Here is a 25,785-nt window from a genome sequence, read left to right as displayed (position 1 = left end):
TGTACGATGGATTCTCCTAGCTTGATCAGTGACACACAACGCATTACGACGAATGCTATGTATAGTTCACATTCTGTAATACAAATGTTTTCCATGTACACAATTTACAGGTTACTTCGATATTTATTCATATTTGTTTATTGATCGGGATTTGAGACATTTGCGCATTCTGCTCCCTCAAAATATTATTCAAACATTCAACCTTACGAGTGAATATTTGGTTCCTGTATTACCCGATCTTGCACAACAGCCAGTTTTGTCGTGCTTCAAGAATATTTTACGTGACTGATGATAAAATATGGTCAATGAACAAATGAGATTATCAGGCTTTAGGTTTGCACGGTGGAAAGGATTGATGTTGTTCTAAACTTGACATCACTTTTCGAATCCATGACATGTGGAAGGGAACCTTGGTGTAAAGAGAGGTAGCGTTACCATTACAGGTTCCATCTCCACTCGACGGCCTAAAAGAGGTGCTCAAGACTCCCATGACGTACCACTTTCCGTCGTTTTCGAACACCAGACCACCACCGCTGTCTCCTTCGCAGGCGTCCGTTCCTGGAATTTAATTGTAATTATACTTCCCTTCTATTCTGAGTTGTTACCTTGGAGTAAACATAAGTGGAAATCTTTTAGTATCACCGTTGCCGCTGCCAACACAGAACTTGTCGTTCCCTGTAAGCTCCAGGTTGTCTTCGTTGTTATTGGACATTTTGCACTCGCTAAGAGCTATGTAGGGGTTGTTTGTAGTCACAAGAGTTGCGGTTGACGGGCCGGTTCCTGTTCTACGAAATCCAGCCAGTCTTCCCACCATGCCGGATTTTAGTAGCTGCTCTTTGATACCCAAGGCATCCATACATGCTGGAGTTGAAATACCGGACAGTCGAAACGGCTTCTGTAACTCGATGATCGCGATGTCGGAGCCATAATTACCGTTCAAGCCGGAATACTCGCAAGGGATGTGGATGCTTTTCACCTAAACAGGCCATATTAACGAGTTACTACTCGGATAGTGTCGAGAAAAAAGGTATAATGTATTTCTGAAGGTGGATCGCAATTATGCTACTAACCGCAGCCTTCTGAACGATCCGTGAATCGTGGAGCGGAGAGTCATAATCGCGGAGCTTGTTTCCAATAATCACGTGAAACCTTTCAGGTAACTCAACCGACTTCGAAATATCGTTATAAACGCAATGGGCGGCAGTCAACAAAATGTTGTTTTGGATTATCGTTGCACCGCACATGAACTCCTTGAGGTGCTGGGACGTTTTTTTCTGCTTGTACAACATCGCGTGCCATGGAAAATATGGGAGATCGACGACGTTTCCATTTACCACGGTTCGAGTTGACTGCGCATTCAATATTCCGCACACTGGAACTGAATTCAACGGATACGTGATTACAATCATGTTAAAACGACCGTGCCAATGACTCGTTAACCATGTGAACGTCCTCAGTGAGACGCCGTAACCACCTACCTGGGAGGCAGGTGATCGGGTCGGGCTCCCATTGGCCGTTCAAGTTACACGTCACAGTTTTGCTGCTTGTCTTCTGAAGAGTCGAATCCACCTCGTAAGACGGTCGACATTCGAGTGAAGCCGTAGTGTTTGGTAGCACCGTAGAACCACACGGCGTCCCTTGATTCTGTCTATAACAAGTCGTTGTCATCGAAGTAGAGTCCAGTGAAGGGCAGGTGATTTCTATAAAATGCAAGTTAGAAGCCGATTTTTAATAGCCTGCTCCCTTCGCTGACAGTATCTTATCAATATACGTGCGTAAGGTGCCCCATTTCCGAACAGTGCGCTAAACGACGCAATTAGTTACCTAACCCATATTTCACACGCTGTCAGTGACACCTTCGTTTCTTCTCAAATCGTATTTCCCTTTACACATGCTTGAAAGAATGGTGTACGTTACACGTGCGAATAGGCGACACCTGACTCGTGTGATCACAGCACTCGCTTTGGCTCATGCTGCAAATTTCACATTCATCGGCCCACATTCCGCACTTGTATCACAATGTACTATTTATTATCGTTTATATTTTTGTGAATAGCAAAAAACGATAGACTCTCGTAAAAATTTACAAATCCGACGTCTCAAGAGCGTCTCGTTCTCGGCCATTTACGGTGTAAATAGAATCGAACCGAACGTGCTTCCTTTTTTCTGAAGCCTATTACTTTACTACAGCTACCAAACTATGAAATGCAACTACCGGAGAATACGAATAATTTTTTGAATTAATCTTCCGAGGACTGAGGAAACGTAACGAAGCATGCTACGTTCTACATACGAAAAGCTTTAACCCACCGATGCAGGTGGGTATCGCTGACCATTTTCCTAGCTGCAGTCTACAAAAAACATCAGGGCTGCCATTCATTCGAAATCCAGGTTTGCAGCTGTATAACAGCTGACTCCCGGGTCCCAGTGCTGCGCCCTCTAGAAGACTGCAATCCGCGTTTGCCTCGCAGAGAGCCGGATGAAGTCTCCGTTCGCCATTGGTAGGCTGGGGTGGTACCCGACAAGATCCTGTCGGTATTCGGAAGTCAGTGGGGTCCATAGTGCTCGTTTTTGTCGTTGTCGTCGGCGTCGGCCAAGTTCTAGAAGTGGAAGTGCTCGGCGTCGGAGTTGGGGTCACAAACGGTCGTGGAGTATGCGATCCGTCGGGCGTTGGTAGCGGCGAACTGTTTCAAGACAAGTTGCATAACCGTACGGTGAGATCATAAACGATGAAGAATAGAGAGATGCGATTATTCATCCCACCTAGAACTACAAGGCTGGAGTAATTGATGCAAGGGTAAGAATAAAACCAGCCCATTAATACGCGAAGAAAAATCTTACACGTAGGAACCGCATCCCTGGTAAGACTTGTATCGCTCCAAATGGAAAATCACGTCTTGAATCCACGACATGTAAGTCGAGACTTTGGTGTAAAGCGAGTAAGAATATTTGTCGCACGTTCTTTCTCCATTGCTGATGTCTACGCCGAGACCAACGCTGACGATCCCCATAACGTACCACAAGTCATTTTTCTGAAACACCAATCCACCCCCACTGTCACCCTCGCACACAGCCGATCCTGAAATCAACCAAATATTACGACCCTCCATATTTCTATTACTTCCTCTCTTATTTCCAACAGTTTCACTCGTTAAATTAGCTGCAAATTCAGCCAAAGAACTTCATATGTAACTCCAGCTCTCGTTCTCTATGAGAAACCGTATCAGTGAACAGTTTTTTTTCCAACTATTTTTCGGAACCGCTACAGCATATTCGCTGTGAGTTTCCATGTACAGGGAAACTGTATTTACAGGTGAAATATGAAACTGGATAGCATGCAATACTGAATTGAATTTGAAATTAGAAAGTTATCGATATCTGCACGTTTGTGATTATAATGATAAAAAAACCATGTCGAAAAAACAAATTTCGACACTTGTAGAAATATCAACTTTCCAAATTAGAGTATAATTCAAGTGATTACTTATTTTAACGACTTCCGAAGAACTGTAGAGAAAAAAAACACCAAGTAAAACTGTGCTTAATGGCACGGTTCTCGTCGAGATAGAGAACTGGATAACACAGAAAAAAAAACTTTGACGAATTTGGAACTGATACAGAGTCAGCAACTATAAGAATTTCAAAAGTACCCCAAATATGGACCGTACTGACAAATGCGTGCCTAAATTCATCGGGAATCGTAACGCACCATTCGTATAACCGGCGCAGAATTTATCATTGCTGATGAAGACCTCAGCTTCAGCATTGTTCTTCGAAGACTTGCACTGATTGTACGATATGTAAGGTAGCGTCAGAGTCTGCAGAACGGCACTCGTCTCGCCTGCGGCAGTCCTACCGAAACCGGCAACTTTTCCGGAAACACCAGGCTCCAGTGTCTGCTCACTGTACCCAGAAAGGTCTAAACAAGCGGGCTGAAGAATGCTGGACAATTCGAATGGCTGCTTAAGTTCCAGCAGCGCGATGTCGGTTGCGTAGTTTCCATTCAGTCCGTAATACTGGCAATGTGCGTAAACATTTTTCACCTGAAAAAAGATGACCTTGAACTTGATTAAAAAAATAATAGCAAAAGAGCCGAACACGACGCATTACGAACGAACCTCAGCCTGTCGAACGATTTTGCGATCATGCAGCGGGGAATCATAATCGCGGAACGTATTTCCAGTGAGGAGGAAGAGTTTCTCCGGGTCCTCCGTAGTCTTACTGTTCTCATTGTAGATGCAATGAGCAGCCGTCATCACCAGGTTGGTATGAATAATCGTCGCGCCACAGTGAAACTCCTTTTTGAGTCCTTGCCGCGTGTTCCTCTCCTTGTAAAGGGTTGCGTGCCATGGAAAGTCGCCGACGGACGCCTTTTCTCCCTTGTGTACTAATGGGGTGTGGTTGGGTATTGCAACGCCACAAACTGGAAACATGGTGAAAGGAAATCGATTGTGAGATGAACCAAGAACCAAATATTAGTTTGCGATTTCTATCGATAGTGCGATCCCAGGATCAAGATCGTCGTTTTCGCGTACGTGTCATTTTTTTCATCATGATACGAAACAAACAACTTGATCGATTAATTTGAAATTTGAATAAAAAATTATCTACATCCAGACGATGTTACAGTAATTTTTTCAAACCTTTTGTGCATCCGGTTTCAAAATTACGAACGTACAAATTTATAGAAAATTCGTAACTCCTACATTCTTAAGATCGTTAATTGAACTGTAAATTAAAATTTCAAGTAATTGAAACACATTTTTAAGCATCTTTGTGTAATATTCAATCGCATGGGTTCGTTTACAATTTCTCCGTAAGTAGAATTCCAAAGGAACCACTGATTGTGATCGGCATATGTAGATATAATTATGCGCAGTTGAGCTTTACGCGAAAAAGAAAAGCTTTTCGGATCAACTGCTTATATAGATGAGAAAGCGATGAAAGTATTATAAATACGTGGCCAGCACAAATCGTATGCGTATACTTGGTATGCATCTTATGGGGTCCGGTTCCCACGTTCCGTTCGGAGTGCACAAGATGATCTCTCTGCGACTCGTTAACGAAGTCGTATCCGTCCTGTATCCCTGACGACAAGATACTTGGGCTCGTATACCCGGGGACACCGCAGAGTCGCAGCTCACCAACTTGCCCAAATGATAGCACGAAGCCGTCGTCGACGGGGAGTTCAAAGCGTTGCATTTTATCTCTGCAACATCATTCGATTAACGTTCATGTGCATCCGGTTGATCGACCGCTACTGCTGAGATGCTGCGTCACTTTTACACTCAAACCATCGAACCCATTCTCAAATCGTACAGGATTTGATTGAGATTGGACTCACCGATACATTCGGGAATTTCAGACCACGTTCCCTTGACTCCGCAGAACACGGCAGCGTTCCCATTTATCCTGTAGTTGGGTCTGCAGGTATAAATCAGCTGACTACCAGGCTCGAGTTGAAGACCTTGAGGAACGTCGCATTCCCTGTTGCTGTCACAGAGTGTTCGATGAAGCTTCCACTGACCATTACTTGGTTGCGGTGGCACCAGGCAAGGCGATGGCCGTCTTAGACCTCCTGTTTCCGTGTCTCTTTTAGAACGGATGGCCGACTCGACGGCAGTCGTATAATTGACTACACCACTGTTCGAAATGATGGAAGCATTTCAAATATGAACAATTCTGTTTTTCGGCAATGAGCCGGTGGCAGTTGATACGTATGAGTTTGATGACGGTATGTCACGTGATAGAATAATCAAATCCTCATCTCGGCCGACGAATTAGCCTGTGTGGTTGTGTGTTGTGGACTGGATAAATATTTGAATCGAATTCTGATTTCCACTTACCCGCGATTCTTTTCGATGACATCGTTCGGTAGCGAATTTCCAACGACTTCTTGAGCATTATCGAATGCGAAGAGAACTGGACGCCGGGAATTTCCACCCGAAAATAAATCGTTTCATTAATTGAACAAAAATGCATCTAAAAATTTTTTAATATGTATTTTTGTCATGCAAAAAATTGTATATGATGAAAATTGTAACACTGATAATACTCGTAAGCTCTGAAAGCATTGTTTGAATCTAACATATAAATTTCATAATATTAAAGACTGATCGAATTTAAAGAAAATTGTGAATGATTTTTATCGAAACGAGAAAATAATTCTTCATCTACTTAATTTCACATTTCATTCACGCTGCGTGTTGCACATATGATAATGTGACTCAATATGCTCGCGCTTAACGCAACTTCCGTCACATCGTCGTCAGATGTGCCGGCAAAAATTTTGCGGTTTCACTCGCATGACGTGTGTCATACATTTGTTAACTGGATTATAATCATGCGAAAATCAGTTTAGCTTTAGAGTCATTTTCCCGGCTAATTAGCATAAGATCAACCGCTCGTTACTTAATCACACAATTTATGAAAAGGAAGGGAGAATTACCAAACAATAGCAAAATCATTAGTGCGAGTAGAAGCGATTATATATGAGGACGCGGGCGTTAAACGTGAGCCTGAAAATCCCCGTTGCAAAAAAAATTCGACGACGCGAATTGCAGGTTACTCGGAATCAGACTTTAATCTGTATCACGGATTGGCTGACTGTGGAAGAGAATGAATATTTTCCTATGGTTGATATTCCTGAGAACCTTCTTTGTCAAGGATAAACGTCGTCCGCCTGAGCGTATTGCGTAGATATTTCTCATCGGTCGCGAAGGACAACTCCGCACATGAATTTTCGTTGCTTTGTTACAGTGAGAAACACTGCTTGGCGTATCAACTTTGATCAGATTCTTCAGTGACCTTAACGGCCATGGATCGAAAGAATCACAAACATGTTTCATTAACGCACTTAATTATAGGTATATAGAAACAACAAGCCATATTATCAAGAATATCGAAATTGAGAAAAAACCGGTTTCTACTTTCCCTGTACGTATGTACAGCTATTAAATAAAGCACGCCTTGTCTGATACGCATTAAATAAACAAAATAATTCTGTTGCCTGAACGGAAAATCTGTTCTTCATTCATTGGTCTTTAAATCCGTTCAGTTCTCAGCGAGAGCGTTAATTGAAAAAAACCAATTCACGTTTGAACAATAAATTCCATCGTCATGTTGCCACAACTTTCACAGCTATGTGATGAAATTGTTCGTTTTCAATTTCAACACAATTTTCATTAAACTTCGTTATTAGAAACATATTAATCTAGGTGAAATGATTTGTTCAGGACCTGAGCGAATTGGATCTTTTCCCAGTTACTGACGGTGCAGGTTGAATTCGGAAAGGATGAATGACTTTACAAGGATGATGACCCGCATTATAGATGCACCGAGTCGCATCGTGCACAACTATCTGTACCCACTACACTCAAAATCATGACGTCGATCACTCACCACAAATGAAAGTCAAAACTGCGGCACGTTTAACAGCGAATATCGCCGTCATTATAACTTCACATTCAATTATAAGTTTTAATCAACTGGAGTGTTTGTCGCGCGTTTGGGTCATCGCAGGAAACCTGTCCGGTAAGTCGGATGAGCAAAAACTACTACACGTTAACTTCGCACGCGTGCTGACCAGCCAACCCAAGCGGTCGGCGTAGTCTGAAGAGATTGCGAGAAACAAGCATGGACGGACTTTACGTCGAAGAAAAAAAATACACAGAAGTAGATAATAAGAATAATCATCACAAAGAGGAAGAAATTCCCGGCGCAGAAAACTTCGCGTGGCCGATTCGACGCGCTCATGTGTGTAGAAAACCTCATGGCCGATAATGCTTATTTGTTACCGTGTTAGGCAGTAAAAGAACTCACTCATCGAAATGTTTTTGGGGAATATATGTGGGCATAACGTGGATCTTCCAAGTCATGATCAATTGACGTAATTCTGTAACCTAGTAGGCGATATATAGTTTAAGCTTCGTACTAAAAATGTTTCCAAACATAAGTTTGGTTTTATTGGTTGTTATATATTAGTAAAGTTTCTGGTCCAGACTTCTCAAAGCGAGGATTCTCGGAAAATCTGGCCTTACTCGAGGCGAGACAAAAGTGTCGAGAAATCGAGAAATCGAGAAATCGCGTCTTCATTGTACGTAAGTGTAGATACTGTATGCGAATTTTATTTAAAGATTGTTTCTATGAAGATACTGCAGGTACCTACTATTTACCCCTACATATTCACCCCGTAAGTGACGCTCAATGGCAAACGGTCATCCCTGAAATTGCATTTAGATTTAGCTCGATTACAAACAAGAAACAATTTTTTACTACCACTTTGGCCTCCGACGCAAAACTTGTCTTTTGTTGTGAGCCCCGAGCTGTCCTTGATACTGTCAGATATTCCGCATTCCGAATGTGGCTTTTGATAGCCTACCGATGTAATAAAATATTATAAATTTTGGCTAAATGGGCAATCAATTAAACTTTTTCGGGATAGTTTTGGGAATTTTTTATAATCAAAGAGTGACCTGAACATATACGTGATACTAAATTTTTACCGAAATACATTATTACATTGTCGATGAATCACGTCTATGTCTATATAATTTTTTGCGAGACAACGCCAAAGGAATTGACGTAATCCAAGTTATTTAGCTATTCACACCGAATTTTATAATTAAGAATCGCACAGTTGTGTTCATATGCTATTTTCAGCTTGTTCGGTTGGCTATTTCACCTTTAATCGCATCGGTCGTTGGAGTCTTAGTCTTAGTCCAAGTATTAGAATATGTAGGTGTTTGTATGTCCTTTAAAAGCGTTTGGTAACACTGAAATTTACTGAAATAGTAGTATTCAAGCTTTTGTTTATCATTTTGGTCGCTTGTTTCGCACCTTTAAAGGAAACGCGGTAGCTTACAAATATATGAATACAATGAATGTTCATTGACATAGGACTAGTCCTAAAGTCTTAAATTGTCACTGAAGGTTATCGATTTTAAATCCAATTGACTAATTCGGCCGTTCGTGGACAACTGTTTCTTTTCGAGCGATCGCTTTATGTTCTTCACAGAAGGAAAGGGCAGGAGAATTCCGGACAATAACAAATTCTTATTTTCGCTTAAAGTGGCTGGCATATGCATTACAGCCATTCCGCCATACTTGGAATACTTGAAGTTACTGGCGTCGAATCAACGTGTCATTTCGTCTTTATCCGTGTATTGTTCACAGGGTGTTGAATCCGCAAAAAAAAACTAATCAATGAATGCGCCGTACTTGCGAGCCTTCAACCCTTTTATCTATACTGCACATTTATATTGGAGGTCAAGAGTTCCTTGTTAAACTTTTATCTATAGTTGTACGTACAAATTGCAATCACAAACAAACTTGATAAGTATTTGGTATGTAATCTGTGCGCTGCCGTGCGACAAGTAGGTCTTGTCACGGCCCACTCATATTTTCCACCGTCTGATCTAAAATTTTGTAAATTCACGTAACCATTTATCGACCAGATCCACACGACGAGTAAGTCTCGTATGTTTGTAAACTGGTCATCACGCTCCGAATCCACGGCATGTGGGTGAGAACCTTGGTGTAGAGGGCGTAAGAGTTAGGTATGCAGGTTTTCTGGCCATTCAACGTACTCGCCCCTAAATTGACGCTCAAAACTCCCATGACGTGCCACTTTCCGTCACTCTGAAACACCAGACCACCGCCGCTGTCTCCTTGGCAAACGGCCGCCCCTGGAATTAATGAGATCGAATCAAATTTCTTCCTTTCTTGGCCTTTTTCGCGAAACTGAAAATTAGTAACCGTGTATCTTGGTACCGTTTCGGCCTTTGCCGCAGAACTTATCGTTCGATATAAGCCCCACGTCTTCCTGGGTACCAACGGACATTTTGCACTCGCTGTAAGATACGTAGGAGATGTTCGTGGTCAAGAGGGTTGCGCTCGACAAGCCAGTTTCTGTTCCACCAAATCCAGCTATTCTTGCAGTCCTGCCAGGCTCAAGCAATTGCTCGTTGTTACCAACGACATCCATACAGGCCGGGATTAAGATTGCGGAGAGCTGAAACGACTCCCGCAACTCGAGGATCGCGATGTCAGAATTGTAATTACCGTTCAAGCCAAAATACTCGCAAGGGATGTGGATGCTTTTCACCTGAGCAAGAAACACAACCGTAACGTTACTACCCAAAATAACATCAAAACCTATGCAGGTATGTGTTTCCTGAGAAGGACCGCCATCATGCTACTAACCGCGGCTTTCTGTACAACCCGTTGATCGTGAAGCGGAGAGTCGTAATCTCGGAATTTGTTTCCCGTAATCACGTAAAAATTTTCAGCCAATTCAACCGTCTTGAATTGGTCGTCATAAACACAATGAGCGGCGGTGAGCACAAGGTTGTTTTGGATTATCGTTCCGCCACACTGAAACATCTTTGGACCTTCGGGCCGCTTCTCTTGCTTGTACAACGTCGCGTGCCACGGGAATTGTGAGATATCAGCGGGGACTCCACTCAACACGGTGGGGGTGAACTGAGTATTCGGTATTCCGCACACTGAAACCAAATTGAAAGAATGCGTGACTCCAACCTACTGAAAATACACCTTTTAAGTGCCTGTTAACAATACGATTGAGCTAAACTAGGCGCTGTCGCTGCTTACTTGGAAGGCAACTTATAGGGTTGGGCTCCCACTCGCCGTTCGCATTACAACTCACAAATTTACTGCCAGCTTTTGCAAGACTCGGATCTTCAGTATAAGCAGGTCGACATATGAGTGCGGCCGTGGTATATGGTAACGCTGAAGAGTTGCACGGTGTATAACTATTCGACCGATAGCAAGTCACTATCGTCGATGCAGAATCCAGCGAGGGGCAGGTGATCTCTGTAAAATATCCCAGTCAATTGCGCATTGAAAGCAAATATTAAAGTACATCCTGTGCCCTTTCCATACAATGTCTTGGAGATCTTTTTGTATTTTCATCAGAAATCGGGAAGAGTCGCCAACTCTGGTTTCAGTGCGATTTCACGGTTTAGGGAGCGCGGTCGTTCTCTCATATTCACATTGCGATTGTGAAAGTACAAGAATAAGAATTGGAATCTTTTGATCCCCCACAACATTCTATATTCAATGTACAACAAATTTTGACCCACCAATGCAGGATGGGATTGCTGACCAGTTTCCGTTCAATCCGCAGAAGACGTTTGAACTCCCGTTGATTCGAAACCCAGGTAAGCAACTGTATACCAGCTGACTTCCGGGTCCCAGTGCAGCACTCTCAGGAAGGCTGCAATCGGTTTTTCCATTGCAGAGAGCTGGATCAATCCTAAATTTCCCATTGGTAGGCTGTGGTGGTATCACACAGGGTACGCTTGGTGCATTTAGCGGCATTTGCATTTCAACCAAATCAGGAGTTGGCATCATCATCATCATCGGCGACTTTGCTGGCGACGGCGACGGCTCGACCGGTGTTATGGGATTGGCTACATTTGGCGATGATTGGACCGGTGTTATGGGATTGGCTACATTTGGCGATGATTGGAACGGTGTTATGGGATTTGCTCCATTTAGCGATGATGTGACTGGTGTTATGGGATTGGCTACATTTGGCGATGATTGGAACGGTGTTATGGGATTTGCTCCATTTAGCGATGATGTGACAGGTGTTATGGGATTGGCTACATTTGGCGATGATTGGAACGGTGTTATGGGATTTGCTCCATTTAGCGATGATGTGACTGGTGTTATGGGATTGGCTACATTTGGCGATGATTGGAACGGTGTTATGGGATTTGCTCCATTTAGCGATGATGTGACAGGTGTTATGGGATTGGCTACATTTGGCGATGATTGGAACGGTGTTATGGGATTGGCTCCATTTGGCGATGATATGACTGGTGTTATGGGATTGGCTACATTTGGCGATGATTGGAACGGTGTTATGGGATTGGCTCCATTTGGCGATAATCGGAATGATGTTATGGGATTGGCTCCGTTTGGCGATAACTGGAATGGTGTTATGGGATCGGTTAAATTTGGCGATGATTGGACGGGTGTTATGGGATAAGTGGTGTTCTGCGATAGTTGAATCCGCGGTGGGCTGTTTCAAGACAATAAAAACAACGACACAGTGAGATTTATGAAAATGAAAAAGACAGATAGTAGAAGAGAATTACTTTCATGTATTTCATCTAGAACCAAAAGGCTCAAATAACTCATGCAAAGCTGAGAATAAAATCAGCCAAAAATATTGTGAAGAAAGAGCTTACATGTAGAAACTGCACACAGGGTAAGACTTGTATCGCTCCAACTTGAAGAAAACGTCTTCGATCCACGGTATGTAGGCAGATATCTTGGTGTACAGCGAGTAGGGATTTTCACCACAGTTCGTGCTGGTTGAATCCACCAAACTAGAGTGAAAGCCCACACTATAGATCCCTACGAGGTGCCACAGTCCGTTCTTTTGCACCACCAACCCACCCCCAGTATCCCAGTCACACACAGTCGTTTCTGAAATTATCAAAATTTTGCATGAGATCTTCCTCTGTTCCATTCACATGATTCCGTTGATTGAGATTAGTACATACAGGCGTGTAGGATATTTATTTACGTACCGTTAGAATAAGCACCGCATAATTCGTCATTCTTTATTATCACTTGAATCCCAGAGTCGTTGTACGGCGTTCTACACTCGCTGTTTGACACATGACTAACTTCTACAGTTTGAAGTATCGGGCGAGATGCTGTGACGGAATTTATACCGAATCCATCGATCTTTCCTGGGACGCCGGATTCGAAAACTAGTTCACTTTGCCTCGAGTCGTCCAGACAAACGGGAAGTATTTTAGTCGCGAACTGAAATGGCTCCGACAACTCGATCAGCGCTATGTCCGAGGTATCGTTGGGCAAAAGGTTGGAGTTCTCGCAATTTCTGTACACATTTTTCACCTGGCAAATGAAAATTGAACACCGTTAAGAATATAAGTGCATTGGGCACTTAAATAGAACCAGAAAGAATACGAAAATGATCATCACTACCTTGTGAACGATCCACGAAACGCTGTGGAGATCACTCAGATCCCGATAAACATTTCCCGCAGTGACTCGAAGACGCCCAAGGTTTTCGGATGCCCCTGATGTTCTTTCCAAAACACAGTGAGCTGCGGTCAGCACGAAGTTGGGCCGAATAATGGTCGCACTACACCGGAATGCGTGCTGGACTCTCCCTTCGGAGCTGATTTCCGTCCAAAGATTGGCGTGCCAAGGAAAACCCCCAGTTTCTACAGAGATACCGTTTACTGTCTCCTGCTTCCGACCGGAACGATTATCCAGTCCGCAAACTGAAATCGCAGCGTGCAGTTAAGATGTTTATAACAACAGTGAAAAGAACTTTGATACTCCAATTTCAATTTTCAATCGACATCATACTTGGGCGGCATGTAATTGGCTCCGGCTCCCACCTTCCGTTCTGATTGCACTCAACATCTTGTTCAACAACGGTCGGCACTGGATTCGATTCCAGTCCATAATTTACCCGGCACGTAACCTTCGCCTTTGTACGGGGCAAAATGGAGTTCTGACAGCTGACGCGCTTCCCAAGACGGGAACAAGTAGCCGCCCTTGAAACTGAGTTCAATGGTGTGCATGTGGTGACTGAAACATGTCCTGATGGTCAAAGAAGACGTGAACTCACACGGAGACTAAGCGATAGTCAAAAGCAATGAGTTTGCATGTTTTCGCCGTTTAACACTCAAATTCCCGCAGTCAAGCTTATGGAATACCCACCGATGCACTCGGGAATCGGTGACCAATTTCCTCCGGCTCCACAATAAACGTCGGCGCTTCCTCTGACTCCGAAATCTGTATCACACGAATATACCAGCCGGCTACCAGGCCTCAACGCGATACTCTGAGGAATATCGCAGTCTTCGTTGCCCGGGCAAAAATCACGATGAAGCCGCCACTGCCCGTTCAGAGGCTGCGCCGGCACAATGCAGGACGAGTAATTCAATGTCCTGATCGTTGAAACTCCCAGCGATGTCGACGGTGTCAATGGTTTCGAATCCTCGCTATCGGATGCAATTGCCAGCACCCTGTTCATCATTGGACGCCTGACTTTGTATATAACCTTACGACGCGTTGGCTTTGTTTCTTTTTTGCTAGATAATGATCAACAATAGTTGAGGTGCTGCTGCTAGATCGCGTATTCAAAGTATTTCTGGACGCCACTGAATTTGTAGCACTAAAATATACAAAAAGACGTTAATTCAATTACCCAGGCAAAGTTTCAGGCTGTTCGACGTAATGATTTTCCGCCTCGTCATCAATTCTCACGTGAATTAACAACTCGCGTTTCTGCGAAGGTTTTGGACACTCCGCAAGGAGTTCGTCGCTGTTGTCGAGGCAATCCTTGACGCCGTTGCAAACTGTATCCTGGTTGACGCAGGCACCGTAATCGCAGCGGAATGCCGACTTCGAACAAATCCGTTCTGGCTTCGAGCATTCGGACCGCGTCTCGTCGCTCTGATCTGAACAGTCGGCTGTTCCGTCGCACAGATATTGATCCTCGATGCACTCACCGTTTCGACACTCAAATTGGCCGTCCCTGAAGGCATTTCACAATTAGAAAATCTCAATCCGCGGTGCAATATCGATTTGAACGTGGGTCTTACTCGCAAATCTTCTGAACGTCGACGACCTCAACCAGAGCCTTGCTCTTGGCGATGGCGATTTCGGTAATGCAATCGGGCCTTGCAAAGCTGAGGAGAAACGCTGCATTTAAATGCAGGGCGAAATAGAATATCTTCACCGTCATCGTCGCAGACAATTAGCAGGTTCGGCAAGGCGACAATCCGCCGTGACGTTTTGAAAAGAGAAAAGTACCGTCGTTCGGTGGTAATACGGTCAATTTTACTCAAACAATGAACCGTATTTCGATACGAGACTAAGATTCCTGTACTTATGTAGTTATGGATTACTACATTGGCCTGACGTGTTTATATACAGTGCGATTTTGCATTGCCTACGCAAACTACTGCTGCCGTTTATCTACTGACCAGACTCTTTATGCGAAACTCTTTATAACTGCCCCAAACCGACACTTACACACAAAACACGCAACCCGTGTATGAACGAATTAACGAAGGTTCATGTTAGAATACCGGTTTTCGAATATTCTCAGTAGCAAACGGAAATAAGTTTCGAAATAAAATTTCAAACTTACATGGCCCATGAAGAATCATCTTTCGGTTGAGATAAAAAAAAGAAACTGAAAGCGGGGAAAAATTCTCCTTCAATTCCTTCAGCTCGCCGTAAACTTCGTTCGGTCAAATCGTCTGAATTTATAATGTATTTTCAAGAGGGCATGATTATAGCCATCGCTTTAATAAAATCTTAAATTTTGACGTGCCAAGAATCTGGGAATTTTTTTTTCTCTTTAATTTGTCAACATTTTCTGTAGTCAAAAAATGTTCTGACGCATGCGTACTTCAAGTTTTACCGAACTTGCAGCATCGATAAATCTATCTATTAAGATGTAAGTATTTGTATCTTTTCGCAACAAAGCGCCGACGTAATTAACGTAATCCAAGTTATATAGCTATTCACATCAAAGTTTAAATTTCGGAATTGCATGAGAATGTTGAAATGCTGATGTCAGATACAGCGACTCTGGCTAGTACAAAGTACCCTTCGATTAGTTATTTCACCTTTAACCGCGTCGATGACATACATAAAAAATTTTTACCTTGACATTTTCGATGCCTATATTACATGAGATATAACGCACTTTTTTGGTGCGATACAATATACATCATGCTCAACACTGTGTCTATTTAAACTCACCGATTACAATTTTATGCAAACTCCACCAGATTCGTGAGTCCCCATGCACGCGGTCCACAGTATTCCGCATAAGTGTATACACCTACAGGTAGAGGCGTGAACGTATGAACCGGTTTTTATATCCTAAAGAATTTAATCGGCCAAAAATAGATAATCGTTATTAATTTTTTTACGACGTAGTTATCGTATATTGAATGTTCATCATATCAATATTTTCGTAAGCTACGATCGGACGTTTTACGTGAAAGAATAAAGAAACGTTTGACTCATAAATGAAATGGCTTGGATAACAATGTTTTGCTTCGAATCGCTTCAAAATCAGGAAAACCCAAGTGGATTGTTTCGTTATTATTCTACGGTGGCTAATTTCAATCAGGAACATTATTTCCACGATTCCACATGAAAACTTTTTTCCGTCATGTCGGCATCGTTAAATATTTAATTTTACAACACGGCACCAATATTACTAGCAATACTGGATTGGCCTGCACTATAAAACATTTGTTGGAATGAACTCCCACATGATCTCACATTTTCAGCGCTCACGCAACAATCTTACTGGAGAAATATAGCGGGAATAACCCAATTACTGGTGTTAATTCCCCAATACTCCCATATTCGCAAAAATCCACACACCATACAATCGTACTGCACGCAGGTGGTGACTGAATCCACTCATCCTCAGCCGAAGAACTCAAGATCAAATATCCGGGGATTTCCGCAGTCAGTGACGCGTCTGAACCGCGGTTTTCCGCATCTGCTCATGCCGGCGAGGTAGCTGCATTTTGAGCCTCTCATTGTCTCCCAACCTTCCGTTTTCAACCTCAGCCACACTCTTCAAATGTTCACATCGTCAGCCGTCAGTTAGCTGTAAAATTGTACGAATCGTATGATTACCCGTCCAGCGGCATAACCCCAGCTTTCGGTTTCGGGAAAACCTCACTAAGCCTAGGTTTGCTTCCTTTCCGTGCGTAATAGAAGCAGTTCAGCACGTGCTAAGCTTTTGCAGGCCTAAGACGTTGATTGTAACAAATCAAAGTTGAACTTAATTGAATTATTTATTCAAATTAGGTGTTATAATGTAATAAACTATGCTTAATGTTATGTAGATAATATCCTGGATATGTAGGTGATGAAAAAAGTGCCGTAGTAAATTTCCAACGTTTCGGATACGGTATGGGACCTCCTCAGGAAATTTATTTTTTAACAAAACAAAGGAAAAATATGTATTTATACAATCCGCTATTACGCGCAGCAACAGTAGATCAAATGATGGACATAAATTAAGTAACCTAACTTAACAAGATGTCAGTCAAAGATAAGACTCATACAACGTCGCAGCCTCATTTCTCCCGTAGAATATTCAAATTGCGGATTTATAACTAATAACGACCCAAATAGAATTTTTACATCAATTTCACATGTGTTCCTGTTTAGGCACATATGAGGAGGAACGTACTAACTCAATATTTACAAGTAAGTCAATGATAAACTCAGGTATCAAACTTGAAAGGTAAATCAGATACATATCATTCATTTTGTCTTCATTCAATTCAATATTGTACATTTATGCAGATGACCTACGAAAATTTCGGTTGTTCGTAGAACTTGGTCTACCGACGAAGATAAAACTTCTTTGTTTTCGCAGGATGAGAGCGTGTGTGGTGAAATTTCCAATATTCATAACCGTTTGACGAATCACGCATTCCTACAAAGAATGATATACCGTTCAATATGCGATTGTGAACCAAATGCTTCTGAATATATATTTCAAGGTAGGCGTTATACTAGTTCAACAGATTGAAAAGAATCGAATCGAGAATTTCCGATTGATTAAGAATCGAGACGTTTGGTACGTGCCTCTTTCGAATTATGTTCAAAAATTCAACTTTCTAGGCGTTAGGTAATTTTTTAGGCCATTACAAGTATTCGCAACTTCTCACCTGATCGATCATTGCTATATACATACATGCATAAATACTACATGCTACCGCACGACGGGTAAGTTTTGTCGCGCTCTAGGTGAGTCATGACATTCCGAATCCACGCCATGTGAGAGGAAACCTTGGTGTAAAGGGAGTAAGCTTTAGCGTCGCAGGTTTTCTCTCCGTTCGACGTATCTGCCTCTAAATTGACACTCAAAATTCCCATGACACTCCACATTCCATCACTCTGAAATACCAGACCACCACCGCTGTCTCCTTGGCAAACAGATCCCGTCCCTGGAAATTAATTGAAATCAGAACTTCTGCCTCCGGCGCACATTTTCTAAATAACATATAAACAGCAATTTGCTTGTATAACCGTCTCGATTCCCGCCACAGAACTTGTCCCTTCCAATAAGCACTTTGTTATCCTCGGTAACGGCGGACATTCTACATTCGCTATACGATACGTAGGGGATGTTCGTAGTCAAGAGAATCGCGCTTGACAAGCCACTTTCTGTTCTACCAAATCCAGCAAATCTTCCGACTGAGCCGGTTTCCAGCAACTGATCGTTGTTACCCAAGATATCCATACAAGCCGGGATTAAGATACCGGACAGCTGAAACGGCTCGCGCAACTCCAGGATCGCGATGTCAGAATCGTAATTGCCCGCGCGTCCAGAGTACTCGCAAGGGACATAGATGTTTTTCACCTGAGCAGAAAGGGCCGAATAGTTACTGCTAGAAATAACATGAAAAATAATACAGGAATGCATAATCCGTAACGAAGGATCGCCGTTACGCTACTAACCATTGCTTTCTGAACTATCCTTTGATCGTGATTCTTAGAGTCATAATCCCGGAACTTGTTTCCGGTGACCACGTGAAACTTTTCAGACTTCTGAACCGTCTTATATGTTTCATCATAAACGCAATGAGCGGCGGTCAGTAGAAGATTGTTCTGGATTATCGTGGCACCGCACTGGAACTTTTTAGGATCCTGAAACGGTATTTCTTGTTTGTACAATGTCGCGTGCCATGGAAATTGTGTGATATCAGCCGATGTGCCGTTCACTACGGTCGGAGTCAATCGGGTGTTTGGTATTCCACACACTGAAACCAAGTTCAAGGATTATGTGATTTACAGGAAAATCTGAAATGACCGTTTCGATCGGGTATCGACGATGTGATCGTCCAGGGTTGGACGTCGTATCGCCTACCTGGAATGCAGGTAATCGGGTTGGGCTCCCACTCGCCGATCATATTGCACTTCACAGTTTTACTGCCAATCTTCGATAGACTCGGATCCTCCTTGAAAGCAGGGCGACACGAGAGTAAAGCCGAGGTGTTTGGTAGAACTGAAGAACCACACGGCGTCCAACTATTCAATCGATAGCAAGTCACCATCCTTGAAACAGACTCCAGAGAGGGGCAGGTGATCTCTGAAAAATGACTCAGTCAATTATACGTTAGAAACAGTTATTTAATTGCCTGCCCCTTTACCCTACAATGTCTCTTTGATATTTTTGTGATTCGAGAAGAAATAGCAAAGATCCGCAGCTGTGATAAAAATTGAGAAATCAAATGTTCAAAGATATTGAGATGTGTCGTTTTTGCGTATTATATTACGTATAGGAGAAAACGAACCACAAACTTTATCTTTCTGATGCTCATTTCTTTATTATGGCTACCAAACTAAGCAATACAATCATGAAAGAATAAGAAAAACCTTTTGATCCGCTGAAGAAAGAGGAAAAGTAGTATAGCACGCTACGTTCTATAAAAGGAAGATGACCCACCAATGCAAGTGGGTATAGCTGACCAGCGTCCCTGCCGTCCACAAAAAACGTCAGGACTCCCCTTGATTCGAAATCCATTTAGGCATCTGTATACCAGCTGACTTCCGGGTGCCAATGCAGCACCCTCAGGAATACTGCAGTTCTTGTTCTCCTCGCAGAGAAGCCTCCATTCTCCATTGGCAGGCTGCGGTGGTACCAGACAGGATATGTCTTCTACATTTTCCGGCATTCGTATATTGAAGGGCTTCGGAGTGGTCGTGGTGGTCGTCGTCGTCGTCGTCGTCGTCGTGGTCGTAGGTGGTGGCGTTGGCGTTGGCGTTGAAGTAGTGGTCGTACCCCATGTAGCGTTCCACGTAACGAACGGTGGTACAGTCGACGGTGCGGTAGTCGTTAGTACTGATGGACTGTTACAAGATAACTCGCATAATTGTAGAGTGAGGTGTAGATTTCTTTACAGAATAAAATGAGCAATAGAGAAATACGTTGATTCATTTAATTCATGTAGAATTCCAAGGCCGAAAGTAAATAATGCAAAGATGAGAGTAAAAACAGCTTTCGAAAGCACGACCACGGAGCTTACATGTAGAAACTGCACACAGGATAAGACTTGTATCGCTCCAATTGAAAGAAAACGTCTTGAATCCACGCTGCGTAGGCGGAGATCTTGGTATACACTGAGTACGGATTGTCATGACAATTTGTGCCGGTTGTTGGCACCGAAGTAGGGCGAAGACCCACGCTGTAAATTCCCATCAGGTGCCATAGTCCGTCTTTTCGCACCACCAACCCACCCCCCGAGTCCCAGTCACAGACAGTCGTTTCTAAAATTAACAGAATGCTCTGTATCATCCGTTCCTGTCACATTCACATGATATTAATAATTGAGATCAGGATAGTTATGTATGATATACTTAAGTATGTCCTTACCGTTAGAATAAATACCGCAAAACTCGTCATTGTTGATTACCACTTCGCCTCCATATCCACTGTACGACATTTTGCACTCGTTGTTGGACACATGAGTGACTTTCAGAGTTTGAAGTATCGGGCTAGACTCTTTAATAGAGTTTCTACCGAATCCATTAATCTTTCCTATAACACCATTTTGGAAAGCTTCTTCACTATGGCTCGAGATGTCTAGACAAGCGGGAAGAACTACAGTTGATAATTCGAAAGGCTCCGACAGCTCGATCAGCGCTATGTCCGAGGCGTAACTGTGCACCAGGCCGAAGTACTCGCAATATCTGTACACGTTTTTTACCTACCAAACCAAAATTAAGTACTATTAAGTATACGGAACATTTGGGTAGTAAAAAATGGTTAGGGGGTATGCAAAACGGATCATCAGAACCTTCTGAACGATCCATGGAATGTTTGTGATATCATTTGGATCCCGATAAACATTTCCCGCGGTGACCCGAAGACGCGCAGGGTTTTCGGGTGCCCCTGATGTTTCATCGAGGACACAGTGAGCTGCGGTCAGCACGAAGTTGGACTGAACAATGGTCGCACTGCATCGGAACTCGAGCTCGGGTCCTCTGGGGGAGGTGATTTCTTTCCAAAGATTCGCGTGCCAAGGAAAACCCCCAGCTTCTACAGGAACCCCGTTAACTGTTACCTGTTTCTGTCCAGAACGATTTTCCAAACCGCAAACTGAAAGCGTGACACAGATTTGCTATGTGTATAACAAGGTGAAGAGCTACGATTTTTTAACGGCTGGTAGTTGTTAATTGACATCATACTTGGGCGGCACGTTATGGGCTCTGGCTCCCATCTTCCGTCCAAACTGCATTCGACATCCTGTTCAACGAGGGTCGGCACGGGATTCGATTCCAATCCATAATTCAATCGGCACGTAACCGTCGCTGTTGTGAGTGGAAGAATGGGGGCCAGGCAGCTGACGCGCTCCCCAAAACGGGAACAAGTAGCTGCCCTTGAAATCGAGTTCAAGGGAGTGCATGTGCTAGCTGAAACATGTCCCCATTGTCAATGAAAGCGTCAGCCATATAGAAACTAATTCATAACTAAGCGATAGTCGAAACCAATTTGTTCTCGCAAGTTCTCGATCTCGTCTTCATTGCATCCAAGACCACATGCACAAAGTCGACGTACCCACCTATGCAAACGGGAATTCGCGACCACTTTCCTCCGGATCCACAATAAACGTCGGTGTTTCCCTTGGCTCTAAAACCTGCAGCACATGAGTATACCAGCTGGCTACCAGGCTTCAACGCGACACCCTGAGGAATGTCGCAGTCTTCGTCGCCTTGGCAAAATCTTCTATGAAGCCTCCATCGTCCATTTGGGGGCTGCGACGGCACAATGCAGAACGAGTACATCAGTGGTATCAATGGATCGAAAGCGCTGAAGGGGGTCAGCGCTGTTGACGGTTTCAATGGCCTCGGACTTCGTATCTGGCCTCTGCGTAACGCCGGCGTTCTTCCTCTCGTTTGACCCCTGATTTCGTACAGAGCCTCACGACGCGTTGGCGTTATATCTCGATAGCTAGATAGGAAATACCAATTATTCAGCGGCTGCTGCGAGATCGTACGCGATAAAATCATTGCTCTAGATTTTGAATTTGCGAATATGAGCAATGGACCAGGAATCCCAATCCTTTCCTTCTTAATTGAAATTTCGACCCGACGTGTTTGACCGCAAGAACCAAAACATTGTCGTCGCCAATAATAGCAGCAAATAATCGTACTTTTCTAAGTCATCAATTCTCAAGTAAACCGGACGCCTGCGCCGCGATGGAGGTTTCGGACACTCCTCAAGGAGTTCGTCGCTGTTGTCAAGGCAATCCTTGACGCCGTTGCAAACCGTATCCTGGTTGACGCAGGCACCGTAATCGCAGCGGAATGCCGACTCCGGGCAAGTCAGTTCTGGCTTCGAGCATTCGGACCGAGTCTCGTCGCTCTGGTCCGAACAGTCGGCTCTTCCGTCGCACAGAAATTGATCCTCGATGCACTCACCGTTTCGACACTCGAATTGCCCGTCCCTGAAAAAATTATGCAATTACCGAAATCTCCATCTCCGATGCAGATATACAATACGGACCCAAACGTGTAACTCACCTGCAAATTCCATGTTCCTGGTTTAATTCAGAGATGATATTCCCGTGGTCAACGATGATTTCAGGACTGCATTGAGGCTCAGCGAGACTGACGAGAAACGCTACAGCATTCAATTGCAGCACGCAATAGAATATTTCAATAGTTATCTTCGCAGACATTTAGCAGATACAGCTAAAACGGTAAACAATCTGACCCGACGCTTTGAAAGCGAAAACTACCGCTGTTCGGTGGTCAGAGTAAATATTACAAGAGACGAGGATGTTGCAACGATCGGCTTCAGAAGCGTGAGTGCACGTGAGGTAGGTTCGTCTTAATACAAGCCGCACATTTTCATCTTCTGTACAATTTTGCAACGTCTACTCGAATTGCTGGTAGTCTACTGATCAGGGTTTTTGTTTAAAGCTCTTTGTTGCTACATCAAAACAAATAGGTATATATGACATGCAATTTACGCAGTCTTGTCATGAATATATTAATGCGACTGACTAAATTATACCGGTTTCTGAAATCTCCAGTAAATAAAATCGAACGTTGAATCATCCGAAACTTTCATGGTATATCAGGCAATTAGATAAAAAGAAGAAACTGAAGTTGATAGAAAAGAAATTTTTTTTTCTACATTCTTTTCAGCTCGTCATTATCTTGAACCGATTAAACCATCTGAGTTTATTATGCATATCCCCGTAGGCGTAGCGTTGATAGCTCACTGTTATGTTGAAATTGTAAAATTTTTTTTTCCAAATATAGAAAATCCACGTTAGATGCAAATTATCTATTGCTCAACTACCGCAGCCGAAGTGAAATTTTTATCATAACAATACTTGACGCGACCTTCGCTGGCTTCGTTCTACCGATTTAATTTACTTCCGGGACTTTGCGGATGCGATAGAATTTTTTTCCTTGATTTCGAAAATTTTATAAGATCGACAAATATTTTGACATATGCGTGTCATCAAAGCTTTATCGAAATACTTGATTACATCTTCGATACGCCATTCATAAATACACAACCAGATGAACTTTCGTAAGTATACGACGCCTATAAATTGATGCAATTCAAGTTAGCTATTTCACATTGAATTTTAAATTTGGGAATCGCCCGTCGATGCATATACACATTAGTTTCAGCTACCGCAGCCTTGGCTGATTTGAAACATTCTCGTTATATCGACTATTTCACGTTCAACCACGCCTGTGACACACAAAAAAAATGTTCACCTCAATATTTTCGGAGCGTATATGACCACGGTAAAGGTGGATTGTATAATACTCGCATGTATTTATTGACATTCATCTGACAAGTTGTCAAAATTTCAACACACTTACACCTCCCACGCATCCGGTGCATGTGTTCTGCATACGCATATTCGTAGGCACGAGTGCGCAAACCGGTTTTTCAAATGTCCTTTAATTTCCGATGGTTATCTCGTGGTTTCAATTTATTATTATCTGATTTTAATGAGGTGTATCTATGCGGATAAACTATGAAGGTTCCAATTCATTCGTGGAACTGAGCCTTTCAATAAACAAAGACCTCGTTCAATCGGCTCCGGTATCGATCTACGTAGATACGTTAATTTTCACGACAAATATGACCGTGGAGTCGAAAATTCGCAAATACGATAACACCAAGTCCATTGTACAGGGTGTAGAAAAATTATTAGTCCCCGTTTTACCAGATGAATCTCCAAGTCAAGATCGATGAAGATTCTGAAACATATACCACCGCAAAATTGATCTTGATCTTGATTATCAACGACAAATGGGGTTGAAAAATTTTAAGATCCTTTATAATTCTATATGTATATTCGTCGAGAGGAACGAACGATTCTCTCAGGCATCATGCGTCGCAAACAACTCGTTCTCACAGAAAATGGTCTTTGAACGTTTAAAAATATCTATAAATTTAGGACAAAATTACAAATCGACATTCCACCGTATTGTGAAATTATTTAGTGAATTCTCTCTATCTGTCAGTTCAACAAGCAGTTTTTCGAGACTCGGGTTCACGAGTGACGATCTAACTGATAAGAAAAGCGCCTCCAAGACTAACAGATTCGGAAACATAGAAACCCGACAAATGTCAGCCCCACCATCACTTACGGGCACGAGTATTCAAACGATCTTGATATTTTAGTGACAGTGAAAAATATGGTTACAATAAATAGTCAACTGAGACTGATTCTTTTTAAAAACATCAACGGCAAAAAAATTAGAAGATAAATAGGTAAATAAATAAATAATTTTAACTGAAATTCTGTTACAAAAAAGTTCCACTTCGTATCAGCTTATACTATATTTTCATAAATGTTGTGTTCCAACAAAAGGTTAAAATCGTTTCAATACTCGTGCCTATGAACCATGTGGGTGCTGATATTCGTCGGGTTTCTGTTTCTTTTGTTTTGTCACTCTGAAATACGCTTTTTTTCCAGTTAGTTCGTAACTCATGAATCGAAGACTCGAAAATCCGTTTGTCGAACTAACAGATGACGGGAATTCACTAAATAATCTCACGATTCGGTAGAATGCCAATTTGTCATTTTTTTCCAGTAATACATTTTTTTATATGTTCAAAAATCATTTTCTATGTAAATGAGTTGTTTGAGACGGATGATTCCTGAGAGACTTACGTTCCTTTCGACGAGTGGAATTTTTTCGGATCTTAAAATTTTTTAACTCCATTTGATCTCGATAATCAAGATTGAAACCAATTTTGCGGAGGCATGTCTTTTAGAATCATCACCAATCTCGACACGGAAAATCATTTGTTAAAACTTCGATGCATAAGTTTTCTACATCCTGTACAAGTTTTCAAATACTCATATTTTTTTCTTTTAAGTCAACCTCATCATTATACTCAATTACGTTAAACTCGCGATAAATCGAGTCCGGAAATGCATGTTTGAACGAACAAGAATTCCCCGATTCTTATTGACCGTCATTAATTTAACTTATGTTAAATTTTCATCTCGTCAGGTTTTTATAATGTTAGAATTTTGAAATTGTGATTTTCTACATGTGATCGATTTTTTGAGTCGCTAAATATTTAATGTCATTTTACTCAACTCACCAAAGACGGTCGTTAAACTTGCCAAAAATTTGATACTAATGAACAGGATCATGTCGACGAAAATATGAAACACTGTCTCGCCCTTCGGCGTGCCTCGAAAAGCGCCGGAAATCAGGAGTTCA

The 25,785-nt window shown here is 42.5% G+C and overlaps 1 protein-coding gene across 1 annotated transcript; it reads right to left on the bottom strand.

Annotated features, from left to right (window-relative positions):
• Positions 1–122: 122 nt before the first annotated feature.
• On the bottom strand, positions 123–23,041 carry LOC124185573. Its single transcript, XM_046576451.1, has 37 exons — positions 22,594–23,041; positions 22,224–22,517; positions 21,633–22,021; positions 21,259–21,483; positions 20,868–21,169; positions 20,444–20,777; positions 20,097–20,337; positions 19,517–19,920; positions 18,938–19,159; positions 18,529–18,830; positions 18,097–18,430; positions 17,784–18,014; positions 14,622–14,778; positions 14,225–14,554; positions 13,735–14,108; positions 13,378–13,602; positions 12,988–13,289; positions 12,564–12,897; positions 12,219–12,459; positions 11,103–12,049; positions 10,612–10,833; positions 10,204–10,505; positions 9,772–10,105; positions 9,447–9,686; positions 8,189–8,376; positions 7,402–7,480; positions 5,847–5,922; positions 5,345–5,643; positions 4,988–5,209; positions 4,119–4,423; positions 3,710–4,043; positions 2,842–3,079; positions 2,311–2,684; positions 1,479–1,700; positions 1,071–1,378; positions 643–976; positions 123–558 (listed from the first exon to the last, which is right to left on the bottom strand). Exons 1-37 carry the CDS (start codon positions 22,749–22,751, stop codon positions 323–325), a joined length of 10,659 nt encoding a protein of 3,552 aa, XP_046432407.1. The 5' UTR covers positions 22,752–23,041; the 3' UTR covers positions 123–322.
• Positions 23,042–25,785: the final 2,744 nt, after the last annotated feature.

Source organism: Neodiprion fabricii, chromosome 6 (genome assembly GCF_021155785.1).
Source record: "Neodiprion fabricii isolate iyNeoFabr1 chromosome 6, iyNeoFabr1.1, whole genome shotgun sequence".
In the NCBI taxonomy this organism is placed as follows: domain Eukaryota; kingdom Metazoa; phylum Arthropoda; class Insecta; order Hymenoptera; family Diprionidae; genus Neodiprion; species Neodiprion fabricii.
This window is presented reverse-complemented; position numbering and strand designations above follow the sequence as displayed.